Source organism: Phocoena sinus, chromosome X, assembly GCF_008692025.1.
Source record: "Phocoena sinus isolate mPhoSin1 chromosome X, mPhoSin1.pri, whole genome shotgun sequence".
In the NCBI taxonomy this organism is placed as follows: domain Eukaryota; kingdom Metazoa; phylum Chordata; class Mammalia; order Artiodactyla; family Phocoenidae; genus Phocoena; species Phocoena sinus.
This window is the reverse complement of record NC_045784.1, coordinates 114,695,722-114,708,613: the sequence shown is the minus strand read 5'-3', so window position 1 is coordinate 114,708,613 and position 12,892 is coordinate 114,695,722. Positions and strand designations below refer to the sequence as shown.

The 12,892-nt window shown below is 40.7% G+C and overlaps 1 protein-coding gene across 1 annotated transcript in view; it reads left to right on the top strand.

The window, feature by feature from the left end:
* FAM122B (family with sequence similarity 122B) overlaps nucleotides 1-11,959 on the top strand; it is an 82,002-nt gene extending 70,043 nt beyond the window's left edge. The window contains exon 10 of the mRNA XM_032620001.1: nucleotides 10,437-11,959. Within this exon, the coding sequence (XP_032475892.1) occupies nucleotides 10,437-10,497 (61 nt within the window). The 3' untranslated portion in view covers nucleotides 10,498-11,959. The remainder of the gene's footprint in view (nucleotides 1-10,436) is intronic.
* Nucleotides 11,960-12,892: the final 933 nt, after the last annotated feature.

Genomic DNA, 12,892 nt, shown 5'->3' with positions numbered 1-12,892 from the left:
ACACAATTTTAAAATCATAAGTGTAAATAATTGCAAACATGTTATTTCCAATCTATTATAAATATCAGCATTTTAAATAATACTGTTACTTCACTCTTTTAAATGTATTCTAAATACCAAATACCGCAGTGATTTTTACCCACCATCATTTTATTTTAAAACATATAAACATTTTAAACATTTAACATTTTATTCCTTGAATCTGTATTTTTAGTTCATTTCCCTCAGAGAATTTTATCTTAAGGTAATACATTTTTATATGTGAAATATAATGCTTCCACATCAGACTTCTCTGTAACAAAAATATACTTATAAAGTGAAATTAATTTTTACTTCTTGTATCCATAAAACACTACTAAAATTATTATAACTACTGTACATAAATGATCAAAACAAAATAAATGTATTAAAAGGTTTTGAAAATAATTAACAGTTACAAAAAGCATTTTTAAAAATTTTTTATTTTTGTATACACTGAGTCTTTGTTGCTGTGCACGGGCTTTCTCTAGTTACGGTGAGCGGGGGCTAATCTTTGTTGCAGTGTACAGGCTTCTCATTGTGGTGGCTTCTCTTGCTGCGGAGCACAGGCTCTAGGCTCGTGGGCGGAGTAGTTGTGGCTCATGGGCTCTAGAGTGCAGGCTCAGTAGTTGTAGCGCACGGGCTTAGTTGCTCCGCAGCATGTGGAATCCTCCCAGACCAGGGCTTGAACCCATGTCCTCTGCATTGGCAGGTGGATTCTTAACCACTGCGCCAGCAGGGAAGCCCAAAAAGCATATTTTTATTTAAATGCATCTCAGTGAAATGGAAGGGACTTTTTTTCAGGTATCCGTGGACAAATATTACTATATTGCTAGAAAGAGACAGTTATTCAGCATCAATTCTATTTCTAATTTTCTTTATATACATAAGGACTGAGAAATCTTGTTCATATAAATAAGGAGATGAGACTTGAAAATTTTTATTATAACACTGTCGTATAATTCTATGAGTTCCTTTGAGTTCCATACCAAATATCAGAGTGATCTCCCAGCAAAAACAACTTTTTTCCATTTTTTATTGCAATATAATTCATGTACCATAAAATGCACCCTTTTAAACTATAAAATTCAGTGGTTTTAGTATATTTTAAACATGGCGCAACCATTACCACTATCCAATTCCAGAAGAGTTCCATCACACCAAAAAGAAATTCCTTACACATTAGCAGTCACTTCCCATTTTCCCTTCCCCCCAGCCCTTGGCAACCACTAATCTTTCTGTTTCTATGGATTTTCCTATTCTGGGCATTTCATATAAATGCAACAGTGTAATATGTGGCCTTTTGGGGGGGGTCTTCTTTTTCGCTTTTTCTCAGTGTTTTCAAGGTTCATTGTTTTTATGGCTGAATACTATTCCATAGTATGGACGTACCTCATTTTCTTTATCCATTCATCAGTTGATGAACATTTGAGTTGTTTCTACTTTTGGTCATTGTGAATAGTGCTGTTATGAACATTTGTATGCAAGTTTTTGGGTGGACATATGTTTTCATTTCTCTTGGGTATATATATCTAGGAGTGGAATTTTCGGGTCTTATGATAACTCTATGTTTAACCTTTTAAGGAAGTGCCAGACTGTTTTCCAAAGTGGCTGCACCATTTTCCATTCCCACCAGTAGCATATGAGTGTTCCAATTTCTCCACATCCTTGCCAATACTTGTTGGCAAAATCTGTCTTTTTGACTATAGCCATCCTAGTGGGTGTAAAGTGGTATCTCTTCATGGTTTTGATTTGGATTTCCTTGATGGCTAAATGATTTTGAGCATTTTTCATGTACTTATTGGCCATTTGTATATCCTCTTTAGAGAAATATGTCTATTCAGACCTCTGCCCACTTTTAATTGGATTATATGTCCTTTTATTATTAAGTTGTAAGAGGTCTATATATATTCTAGATACAAGTCCCTTATCAAATATATGATTTGCAAATATTTTCTCCCATTCTGCATGTTGTCTTTTCACTTTCTGAATGGTATAATTTGCAGTACGAAAGTTTTAAATTTTCGTGTAGTCCACGAAAATTTTGTGTATCTCTTTTTTTTTTTCTTTTGTCACTTGTGCTTTTGGTGTCCTATTTAGAGATCCATTACCTAATTCAAGGTCATGAAGGTTTATAACTATGTTTTCTTCTAAGAGTTTTAGTTTTAGTTTTTATAGTTTTAGCTCTGGGTCTCTTGCCATTTCCATATGAATTTTAGGATCATCATGTCAATTTCTGCAAGAAAAGCCAGCTGGGATTTTTTTAGGGATTTCACTGAATCTGTAGATTGTTTTGGGGAGTATTGCCATTGTAACAATATTATGTCTTCTAATCCATGAACAAGGAATGTCTTTTCATTTATTTATTGCTTCTTTTATTTCATTCAGTGATGTTTTATAGTTTTCAGTACACAACTCTTACACTTCCTTTGTTAAATTTATTCCTAATTATTTTTTTATTGCAAATGGAATTGTTGTTTGATTTTCAATTTGTCTATTATTAGTGTATAGTAGTAAAATTGATTTTTGTATATTGATCTTGTATCCTGCAACCTTGTTGAACATGTTACTAGCTCTAATATGGTTTTTTTTGTAGATTCTTTAGGATTTTCTGCGTACAAAATTATATTATCTGTGAATAGGGATATTTTTACTTCTTCCTTTCCAATATGTATGCCGTTTATTTCTTTCTCTTGCCTAACTGGCCTGACTAGAATCTCTAGTACAATGTTGAATAGAAGTGGTAAGAGTAGATATCCTTGTCTTGTTCCTGATCTTAGGGAGAAGGCTTTCAGTTTTACACCATTAAATCTGATGTTAGCTGTGGGTTTTTCACAGATGTCCTTTGTCAGATTGAGGAAATTACTTTCTATTTCTAGTTTTTTGAATGTTTTTATCATGAAAGGACATTGGATTGTGTGAAATGCTTGTCCTGCATCTACTGAGATGAATATGTGGGTTTTGTCCTTTGTTCTATTAATATGGTGTATCACATTGATTGATTTTCATATTTTGAACCAACCTTGAATTCATGGGAAAAATCCCACATGGACATTGTATGTAATCCTTTTTATATGTTGTCGAATTCATGTAATTCATATACCAATAATTGCTGGTATTTTGTTAAGGATTTTTTATTATTGTGGTAAAATACACCTATACATAAAATTCACCATTTCAGCCATTTCAAAGTGTCCAACTCACTGGCATTTAGTACATTCACAGTATTGTGCAATCATCATCACTATTTAGTTTCAGAGCATTTTCATCACCTCAGAAGGAAACCCCACACACATCAAGCAGTCACTCCTCATTCTCCCCTCTCCCTAGCCCTTGTCAACCACTTATGTAATTTCTGCCTCTATGGATTTACCTGTTCTGAATTTTGTTGAGGGTTTTTTTTAATCTATATTCATAAGGGATATTGTCTGCAGTTTTTGCCCAGGTGTGAAGTGCAAATAACTTGGGTGAAATCCTTTCTATTTAGAGAATGACTAATTCAAATTCTTTATAAGTAAAAAAGGGGGCCTAGCCTTTCTGTAAAACACAATTATTCACAGGCCCCTTTGTACCCCTTTCATTTGGCAAGAGAGGGAGGTGGGCAGAGGAAAGGAAGAGAGCAGTTTTTCAGCTTTGTCTCTCTTCTGTCTGATAGAGAAGGAGGACTTTGGAAGGAAGCCTTCCCATTTATCTTCCTTGCCCTCTAGTCTCCCCTTTCTGTTGCTGTGCTCAGCCCCAAGTTGCCTCAAGTAGCCAGATCCCAGGACAATATCTCTGAGGTCTCTTCTCCTCAGCTGGGGCCTTCGCTCTCAGACTACTCTCAAAACTGCTTCCCTTTTGGGTGTCCCTTGCCTATAACCCTTGCTAACTGGCCAGATGGCATCCATTTGCTTGAATCACATGTTCTTGTTTGCTAAGGTCTCCCTAAAGTCTGTCCAAATTCCCCGAGCATGAGGAATGTCAAGCCCCAAAGTTGTAAAAAAGGGGACTTGCTGGAGGCCAACAAGGAGGTATTTCTGGAGATCACGGTGCTGTTTATGTAATTTTCAAGTAATGCACACAGGCAAGTTCATCATTTGGTGAAGCGGGCTCAGGGAGTGGGAGTAAAAGTTTACTCCCACCCTTACAGTGCCCCTCATAGCCCAGCCCACCCTACAGCTTTGTTGAGAGCTAAAAGTCCCTGGAGAGACTTGGAGGTGGGGAAGATTTTTTTTTTCCAGGGAGGCTTCCTGGCTTACACTCCTCCAGACCCCAAGGATACTCCCAGACTCAGGGTGATGTCATTTGAGTGTTTTCAGATAGAGAATTTAAGACTTACTCTGACCTCATGTGCTTTGTGTTTCCAGCTGAACTCAAACTTTCCAAAACTTGGGTTCATTTACCTTTAGTCAAAAATTCCCTTTCTTGGCTCCATTTCTAATTACACGTGGGCCTCTAAGTCTTCTTGGCCATCAGGTACCAGTTGATCAAAAGTACCACACATTTAGGTGGGGCCAATGAGGCTGACATCTCCTTTGAAGTTCAAATAGAGTTGGAAATGAGTGCAATATTGCTCACATGATGTCAACTCACATGTTTGAAATATAGCGTGTGACATTTGACAAACTCAGGCACATGGTAAGGCAGCCATTCTGCTTATAGAGCCAAAGATTCCACTCAGGAATAGGGAAATGACTTCCCATTGAGGGTCTGCTTCTCTGTTGATGGCGGACTCAGAATAGGGAGCTCTTTGATGAGGAGTCTGAATGCTACTTCCAACTCTTGGGCCAGTAATGAGCTATTTGAATGATTTCAGAATTTTAGTAGGCAGACCTACCCTCATCCCTTGCCCTCACTCTAGGGGAGAGCCCCCACTGAAGGCATAAATGTTTTTCCTGCATGGTTCATAAAAGCTACCTGTCGTATGTATGTAATATACTTCTCCCTGAAGACTACTCCAGATAGCTGGGGCTTGGCCAGCCAAACCAGAGAAGGCAAATTTCCTGCAAGCTCCCACTTCCCTCATCTTCACCATAGCAGACTTTAGAGCACTCTCTTCCATCGAGTCAGGATGAGACCACAGAACCTTCAATTCAGCACCCCTGGTAATCTGGACCAGTTGCCTACAGTTGTTATACAAAATCATAATAGTAGTGAATAGTCTTGTTACAATACTGTTATCATTATCTTACAGACAAGGAAACCAAGGCCAAGGGAGGGTACGTTATCTTTCCCAAGATCAAACTGGCAGAACCTGGGCTGGAATTCTGGTCTGTCTGACTCCAGAGACTACCTCTTAACCATTACGCTATGTCAATTCAGTCATTCACTCAACAAGTATTTAATCAGCACCAATTATGTGTTAGCACTCTCTTAGGCACTAGAGATACAGCAGTCAGAAGGTCATCCAGTGGATCATGACACTGTGGGCCTCCAGAAGGAAGAAGTCTTCTGGGGATCAGTGACATACAATGGAGGGTATATCTATTTGCTAGCAGGATGCGGGATCTCAAAAAGGTGAGAGCTCCAAACTCGAGCACGGGCAGCGTCTAAAAACCTCAAGCTGTGAGGCAAAGGAAGGTAGAGTTTGAGCTCAGCTCTGGTCCTTAGCAGCATCCTATGGGCTTAGTGTAGGCAGGCTGTGGCCCACGTGCCAGTGCTTGAAGTGGAGAACATGCCCCATTAGTCTCCATAACTCTGTGAAGGTCAACCACCCAGGGCCCCCTAACCGTAGGCCAACCTTATGTTTCCATGTCTGCTCACCCTTTTTTGCTATTAGCAGCTGAATGTGTGATGCTTGTGGCTCCTTGCAAGGAACTCTGGCAGCGGGTCACAGGTGGAGCTGAGCTCACCCCTCCTATAGATACATTTCTCCCTTGTAAAGAAGGGAGAGAAGATAGATCAAAGGACACCAGGGCCCATGTGCTTCATATGGAGACCCGGGTGAGCTGAAAAGGAAGGGGGAGGAGGGGACTAGGGTAGGCTACAGCCGAGCCATGATTTATTGGCTTGTTTTGCTCCTGCACTTCTGTTTACCCAGCTGGGCCTGCTGCTGCCCAGGGTCCCGGCATGTGCACAGCCACTCTGGCCAGTCCTTGCGGTAGTGTCAGAGAGAGCGTGGACTGTGTCAGCTCCTGGCAAAAGTGAGGCAGTGGAGTTCGTGTTCGATGGTTGCAACACTCCTACCCCACTGGGCCTTTCCTCACCCCCATGGGGTACCCCCTCCCCACACACGTATCCCAGTCTCAGCCACAAAATCCCCGGGGCCTTTTTCTCCTTAGTGGAGCCTGGTGTCACTCAGGTATCTAAGACATACCTACACTAACAGGTAAGCATCTGCCAACAGCCTCAAGCCTAATTCTTCTAGCATTTAAAAATGCTGGGCACCTCTTTACTTAATCCATTCAAGGTAGATAAGAACAGAGCGCCTCAGGAGAAGAAATGAAACAAATAGCTTGTGGAAGAGTTGTAGATCCAAGAACATGAATCGAGTCCCTAGTCTCCTAGGCCAGTCTTCGAAATCCTGGCATCTCCATAAAGCTCACTGACTGCTTTAAACAGCAATAGAGAAGTCTCGGCAGCCCCACATTTGAATGATTTCAGAACGGTGTGTGTACACGTGCCGAGACAGAGAGAGAGACAGAGAGAGAGACAGATAGGGTGGTAGCGGTGGTGGTCAGGATTTGAGGACTCAAAAGGCCCTTCCAGGTACATGTGGTCAATGGTCTGTTAGTGCGTAGAATCAGCTCTACTTCTCTCAAAAATCAACACAATACATTAGGAGTCTGGGATTAGCAGATACAAATTACCATATATAAAACAGGCAAACAACAAGGTCCTACTGGATAGCGCAGGGAACTATATTCAATAATCCTTTAATAGACCGTGATGGAAAAGAATATGAGAAAGAAAGAAAATATACGTACACACACACACACACACATATGTGTATAACACTGCTGTACACCAGAAACTAACAAAACATTGTAAATCAACTATACTTCAATTTAAAAAAAAAAGAAAGAAAAACTCTCTGGGGAAAAAAAAAAAACCAAGAAACCAACACGCCCCAAACCAAACAGAAGGGGGTAGCAACTGGTGGCAGAGGGCCCCTGGGCCTTGAGTAAGCACCAGAGGGGGCGGTTCTGAGTGGGGCTTTCAGATCCTAGCTCTGCTACTTATTAACTCTTTGACCTGAGCCAAGTTGCTAGCTTAGCTTAGCTTAGCTTCTCTTAGTCTCAGAATCACCCTCTAAAATGGGAGCAACACCTGCCTCACTTCATTGTTGTGGACATTGAACATGATAAAGTCTGTCAGGCACTTAGCAATCCATCTGCATGATCAATAGGAGAGGGCTGTGATGATCAAGATGAGGATTCCGGAGAACAGAGGATGGGACATCTGAAAGCTTCAGCACTTTCGATGTTCATTCCTAGTGTTTCCACAGTTCAGAGGAACGTCTGGAAGGGTGGAAACAACCCAAGTGTCCATTGACGGATGAGTGGATAAACAAAATGTATCAGTAGTATACACATACAATAGAGCACTACTTAGCCTTAAAAAGGAAGGAAATTCTGACACACGCTAGAACATGGATGGACCTTGAAAACATTATGCTAAGTGAAATGAGCCAGTCACAAAAAGACAAATACTGTATGATTCCACTTACAGGAGGGACCTGCAGTCATCAAATTCACTGAAACAGAAAGTAGGATGGTAGCTGCTAGGGACTTGAGGTAGGGGGAGAAGGGAAATTGTTTGATGTGTACAGAGTTTCAGTCTGGAAGATGAAAAGTGTTCTGGAGATGGATGGTCGCACAACAACGTGAATGTACGTGATGCCACTCAACTGTACACTTAAAATGGTTACAATGGTGAACTTTACGTTAGGGTTCTGTTACCACAATTTGTTTTGAAATTAACGTTTGAGAATTGATGGGGTTAGGGGTGTATGCGTGAGGAATGAGAGTGGGGAAGAGCCCTGGTAAATAGATGAGTGCTCCAGTGAAAGCCTTGCTGGGATTCTACTATGTTCTACCCTACTATGAGAGGGCGGCTGATTTCCATAAAGGGGCAGAGATAGAGAAAACAGAAGTAGGAGAGGACGATGGCCTGGGGCTGTCAGTGTAAAACAAAAGATACAAGAGAATAGAGGTTTCTGAGCCCTGAAGATGCAGCGAGCTAGGAAAGAAGGCTCCATCCCAAGGCTATGGTCCCCTATGGTGAGCACCAAAGCCCATTTGGACCACAGCTGCAGCCAGAGGGGAGACCTTAGAAGGGAAGGAGGAGGTGCCTTGGGCTGGCCTGAGGTAAAAATGGCAGAGATTCACGAATGCAATCAGCTCAACTGCCCATCATTTCCAAGGCAGAGTGGCTGGGACCAGCCTCTCCTCTTCCTGCAATCCCGCTCCCTCCGGCTCCACAGGGCACCGTAAGGATGCCCATCTCCTTCAGTTGGGCTGCCTGGTTTCCCTGGAGGGGAGGATCTGGAGGCAGGCCTTCCAGTCCTCACATCCCTAGCAGACCTACCTCCTGGCTGGACCATACCGGCCCCTGCGCCCATGGCCCGTGTCCATGTGGACACACCTAAGTCCAGGACCGGCACAAGCTGAAGAGATCCCAGCCCAGGCACGGAGGGAATTAGGCACGTCTTCTCTGCTCCTGAAGTAATGTTTGTCTTTCGAATTCTGCCAACCAAAATGGCTTGGGCTGTGATTCACCATCACACCGTTATGTCATACTTCCTTACTGCTTTTATGACCAAGGAAGACTCCAGGCACAGTAGCCATATTATGTCCCAGCAAACTCCTGCCCAAATTAAGTCACTATTTCTGGTCCCTGTCGCTGTTCAAAAATGACATCCAAGGATAATTGCTGTTTTAGGGGCACATTTTAAGGCAAATGCAAGAAATAATGAATGTACCTATTTTCTGACTGAAATTTGCATCCGTCTTTTTACCCTCTCCTGGCAAACATGTTTTGTTTATTTAAACAGCCCTTAATAAAAAGGTACAGCTGCAAAGCATCTTACTACTCAATGCTTTCTGGTTAAGAAAATTGCCCATAATCACAGTTGACTTTCCTATTTGTAACAGAATATTATTTTTCATTGATGCATGGCTGCGGCCCAACGTGTGAACATTATAAACGCAGTGGGAGGCTTATCTGAGGTTGCAAGCACTTCATTCATTCATTCCTTCAGTCAATCAACAAACTTGTTTTGTGGATTTACCATGTGGGGTTTAGGACCTTTTACAGCAGAGGGAAAAGCATCCTCAGAGACATGAGAGAGCATGGCAGTCACCGATATGATAAGGGTAGCCACTGTCAACCACAGTTGATGTGTCATGATTGGCTGTAAGGTGTGACATCAATAACTTGTTACTGATAATCGTGAACGTACCAAAATTTACTTTAGTTATAAGTTGGAATGGATTCAAGGTTCTCCTTATAATAGCAGCGTCACTCTCGCTTGCATTTCAGTATGTTTTAAAATGAGAGGTAGAGAAAAGGGTCTAATTACCAGCCAGCATGCCGAGAATCGTATATTCCCCGAGTTCACCCACGGGAGTGTGTCACGCTTATGAACATCATCTGTCAGTTGTATCACAGTTTAGAATTGTTGGAGTGGCCCACAAGGTGTGTGTTACGTGGGGGAGTAGAGGGAGATGAACCTGGGGAGGTCCGATGGGTAGGCGCAGCTTTTCAGAGCTTGAATAAACACATTTTCGACTGGATTGCTCCCAAATTTTGCAGAGCTAATTGTCGTTGACATCACAGAGCTACTGCTCATTTATCAAGTTCCAGTCTTTCCCCAGATACAGAGAGGGGATCTTAGTTAACGTAGGGACTGTCAGCCCATACTTGTGACTTTAGCCCGTCTTGGAGAAGCCATAATTATACTTCTCACAATCAACTGCTCCTAATACTGGCTGCATTGCTTGTTGAGCGCCTTAGAAATGAGAATGTGACCCAAGAGGCAGTTTCCAGGCTAGGTTTCATGGAGTGATTGTATTGTGCACCTCATATATCTGTCTTGGAAAACAGATGGAAATTCTCAGTAAAGAGTCAAACTAGAAAAGGAACTTACTAATAATGAACTTGATATGCTATCTCTACTGGGCGTGTGGCAGGCTGCTGGGGGTACAGAAAAGGGATGCCTGTGTTGCCTTACCTTTCCAATATAAACTGGATTTCTGGAATTAACCAAAAGATAGATGGAATAATACCTCACATGCAAATAGAATAAGTGATTGGCTTGGTGTTCTGATTTGAAGGGTACCCAAAATGTTTCCCTGCCCCTGAAACTACTCTCCCACTGGTGCTTGATTTTCTAATATTAGAAATTGTGGTGGAATCACTTTATTTGTTTAAAATCTATGCTTTGTTCTTTTAACTGTTTTTCTTTTTCTTTTCTTTTTTTCAAATGTATGCTTTAGGAAAGGAGGATGCTTTAAAAAAATAAGAAGCACATTCAGGAATGAACTGGAAGCCTGCTAGAATTGTTAAGAAGACCAGTTGTGTGGAGATGCAACCTCAGTAATTAATCAGTGAGCAGCTAGCAGCCAAATATCTGATAAGAGGGAGGAGGCCCTCTCCTTTGAGGGGGAAAATGACTCCCTTCTGATTGAAAAAGCACCATCCCAGACCTTCTTGCTGCTGACATGCAGATGTACATCTGGCTGTAATCTCTCACTCCCTGCTAGCCTTTGCCAAGCTGTGTGGAACAGAAATCCCCGTTTCTCCCCCATGTAAGGACACAGAGAGAAATTGAATAGTTACATAGTTAAAATTCTGAGCACTGGCGAGGAGAAGGAACATGCCCAAAGCAATAAAAAGACTCTCACTTCAAAACTGTGGCTGAAGAAAGATTCGAGCAGTTTAAACAACTGGTTGAGTTGATTGGGGTGAAGGGAGTAGGCGTCTCAGAGCCACAGACAGGTCTTGATACTCTGCAGACAAGCCAAGAAATCTTTAAATTGTGTTCAGTCCACTCAAGGTTAGTGAACAAGACAGAACAAATGCTTAATAAAAGTTGACGGGATTTATTTGCACCTAGGTGTCTGTGTTTCAATAAATCCTGCTCTAAATTTTATTTTCTGTGGAGTTGTTTTAAATGCAGGTTTATTGATAAAGAGTGAAAGCATAATTAAGTGGGGAGATGTGCTCTGTTCCCTCTCTCTGAGCTGTCCAACTTAAGGGAAACCTATCATTCTGTCAAAGTGGTGGCGACGCATCCAAATTGCCGGACTAGCACATAGGAGGAAAATCATACCCTTTGAAGTTTTGCCTGCAAAACTCAGTAACCCACAATTCAGAAGTGACAGCAAACACCACAGTGCCTCTGCCTTTGGATTAAACACTGCAGCCTTCTTTAAAAGTGAAAATGTCCCTGGGAAGGTTAACGTATAAAGTTACTAGGTCCTTAATAGGGTGGTTCCTCAAACTGAGTATTTATCAGAACCATCTGACACCACATCTTTCATTTATCTTGAGAACTTTAAAAATGCAGGACAGTATAGAGAGGAATATAGCAAACACTTGTGTACTTGCCACGCAGAGTGGAAATACAGTACTATATTTACTTTGTCTTCCATTAAAAAAATAGAATAGTTTAATAGAACAGGTTTTTAAAATAGCTTATTTTTTAAAATAAACTACAGGAGAAGTTAAAGTTCCCTTAATCTCCCACTTCTAGTCCATCCATTTTCCTTAATTCGATACATTTTCTTCCAGGCCGTAAATAATACACTATATGGTTTTGTATGTACTTTGAAAATTCAGCATTATGTTCTTGAGATCAATCCACGTGGGTGCGTAATGATCTAGTTTGTTTTCACTGCTGAACCATAACCTATAGTACAACCATGACACATTTCATTTATTCATTCCCCAATTGATGGATATTTATGTTGTTTCCTTTTTTTTTTTTTTTTTACTATTAAAAACAACTTGCAGTGAACACAGGTGTCCATGTGTCTTTGTACACTAGGCGGCAAATTCTCCAGAGTATGTACCTTTTAGATAGTAGAGTGGGATTGCCGAGGTAAAGAGTACACACACTTTTAGTTTTTCTGGGTCTTGGCAGATTACTTTCCAAAGTGTCTGTCTGTACCAAATAACAGACACCAGTCTATGTGGTCCCACGACACCATACCATTGACAATTCTTGAGTTTTAATTTTTGCCAATCCGACAAGTAAAAATCATGTCTCCTTTTTCTTAATTTCCATGAATACTAGTGAGGTTGAGCATCTTTTCATATATTTATAGATCGCTCTAGTTTCTTGGGTCTATTGCCTGTTTGTAATCTTTGCCCGTTTTTCTTTTGGGCTGGTTGCCTTTTAAAAATTGATTTGTTTTATGTCTTTTAGATGCTGTTTCTTTTTCAATTTTTGCATGCCAAATATCTCCTCCCACTATATGGCTTGTTTTCACTTTATAGTGTTGTTTTTTTTCTATAGACATTTTCATATTTAACGCAGCCTCATTTATCCATCTTTTCTTTTAAACTTTTTGAGGTTTTTGGGTGTGATTAATGATTCTTCCTTACTCTTAGACCATAAAGATATTCTATATTTGCATCAAAATGTTATGAAATTCTGCTTTTAACATTTAGATCTTTAACTCATTTTGAACTGATTCTCAGGTAGGATTTGAAGAAAGTTAATCTAATTTTTATCTTTTCTCACATGGATCATTTTAATACCATTTATTGAATAGTCTATGTCATATCCTCCATGATTTATAATCAACCTCTGTCATATATCCAGTTCTCATAGATTTATATGAGTTGTTTTTAGGCTCTTTTAGATTCCACTGGTCTATTTGTTTATCCATCTGCCAATCCCACAGAACTCTTTTAGTTGCTCTAACATAATAAGTGTTGAGAATCT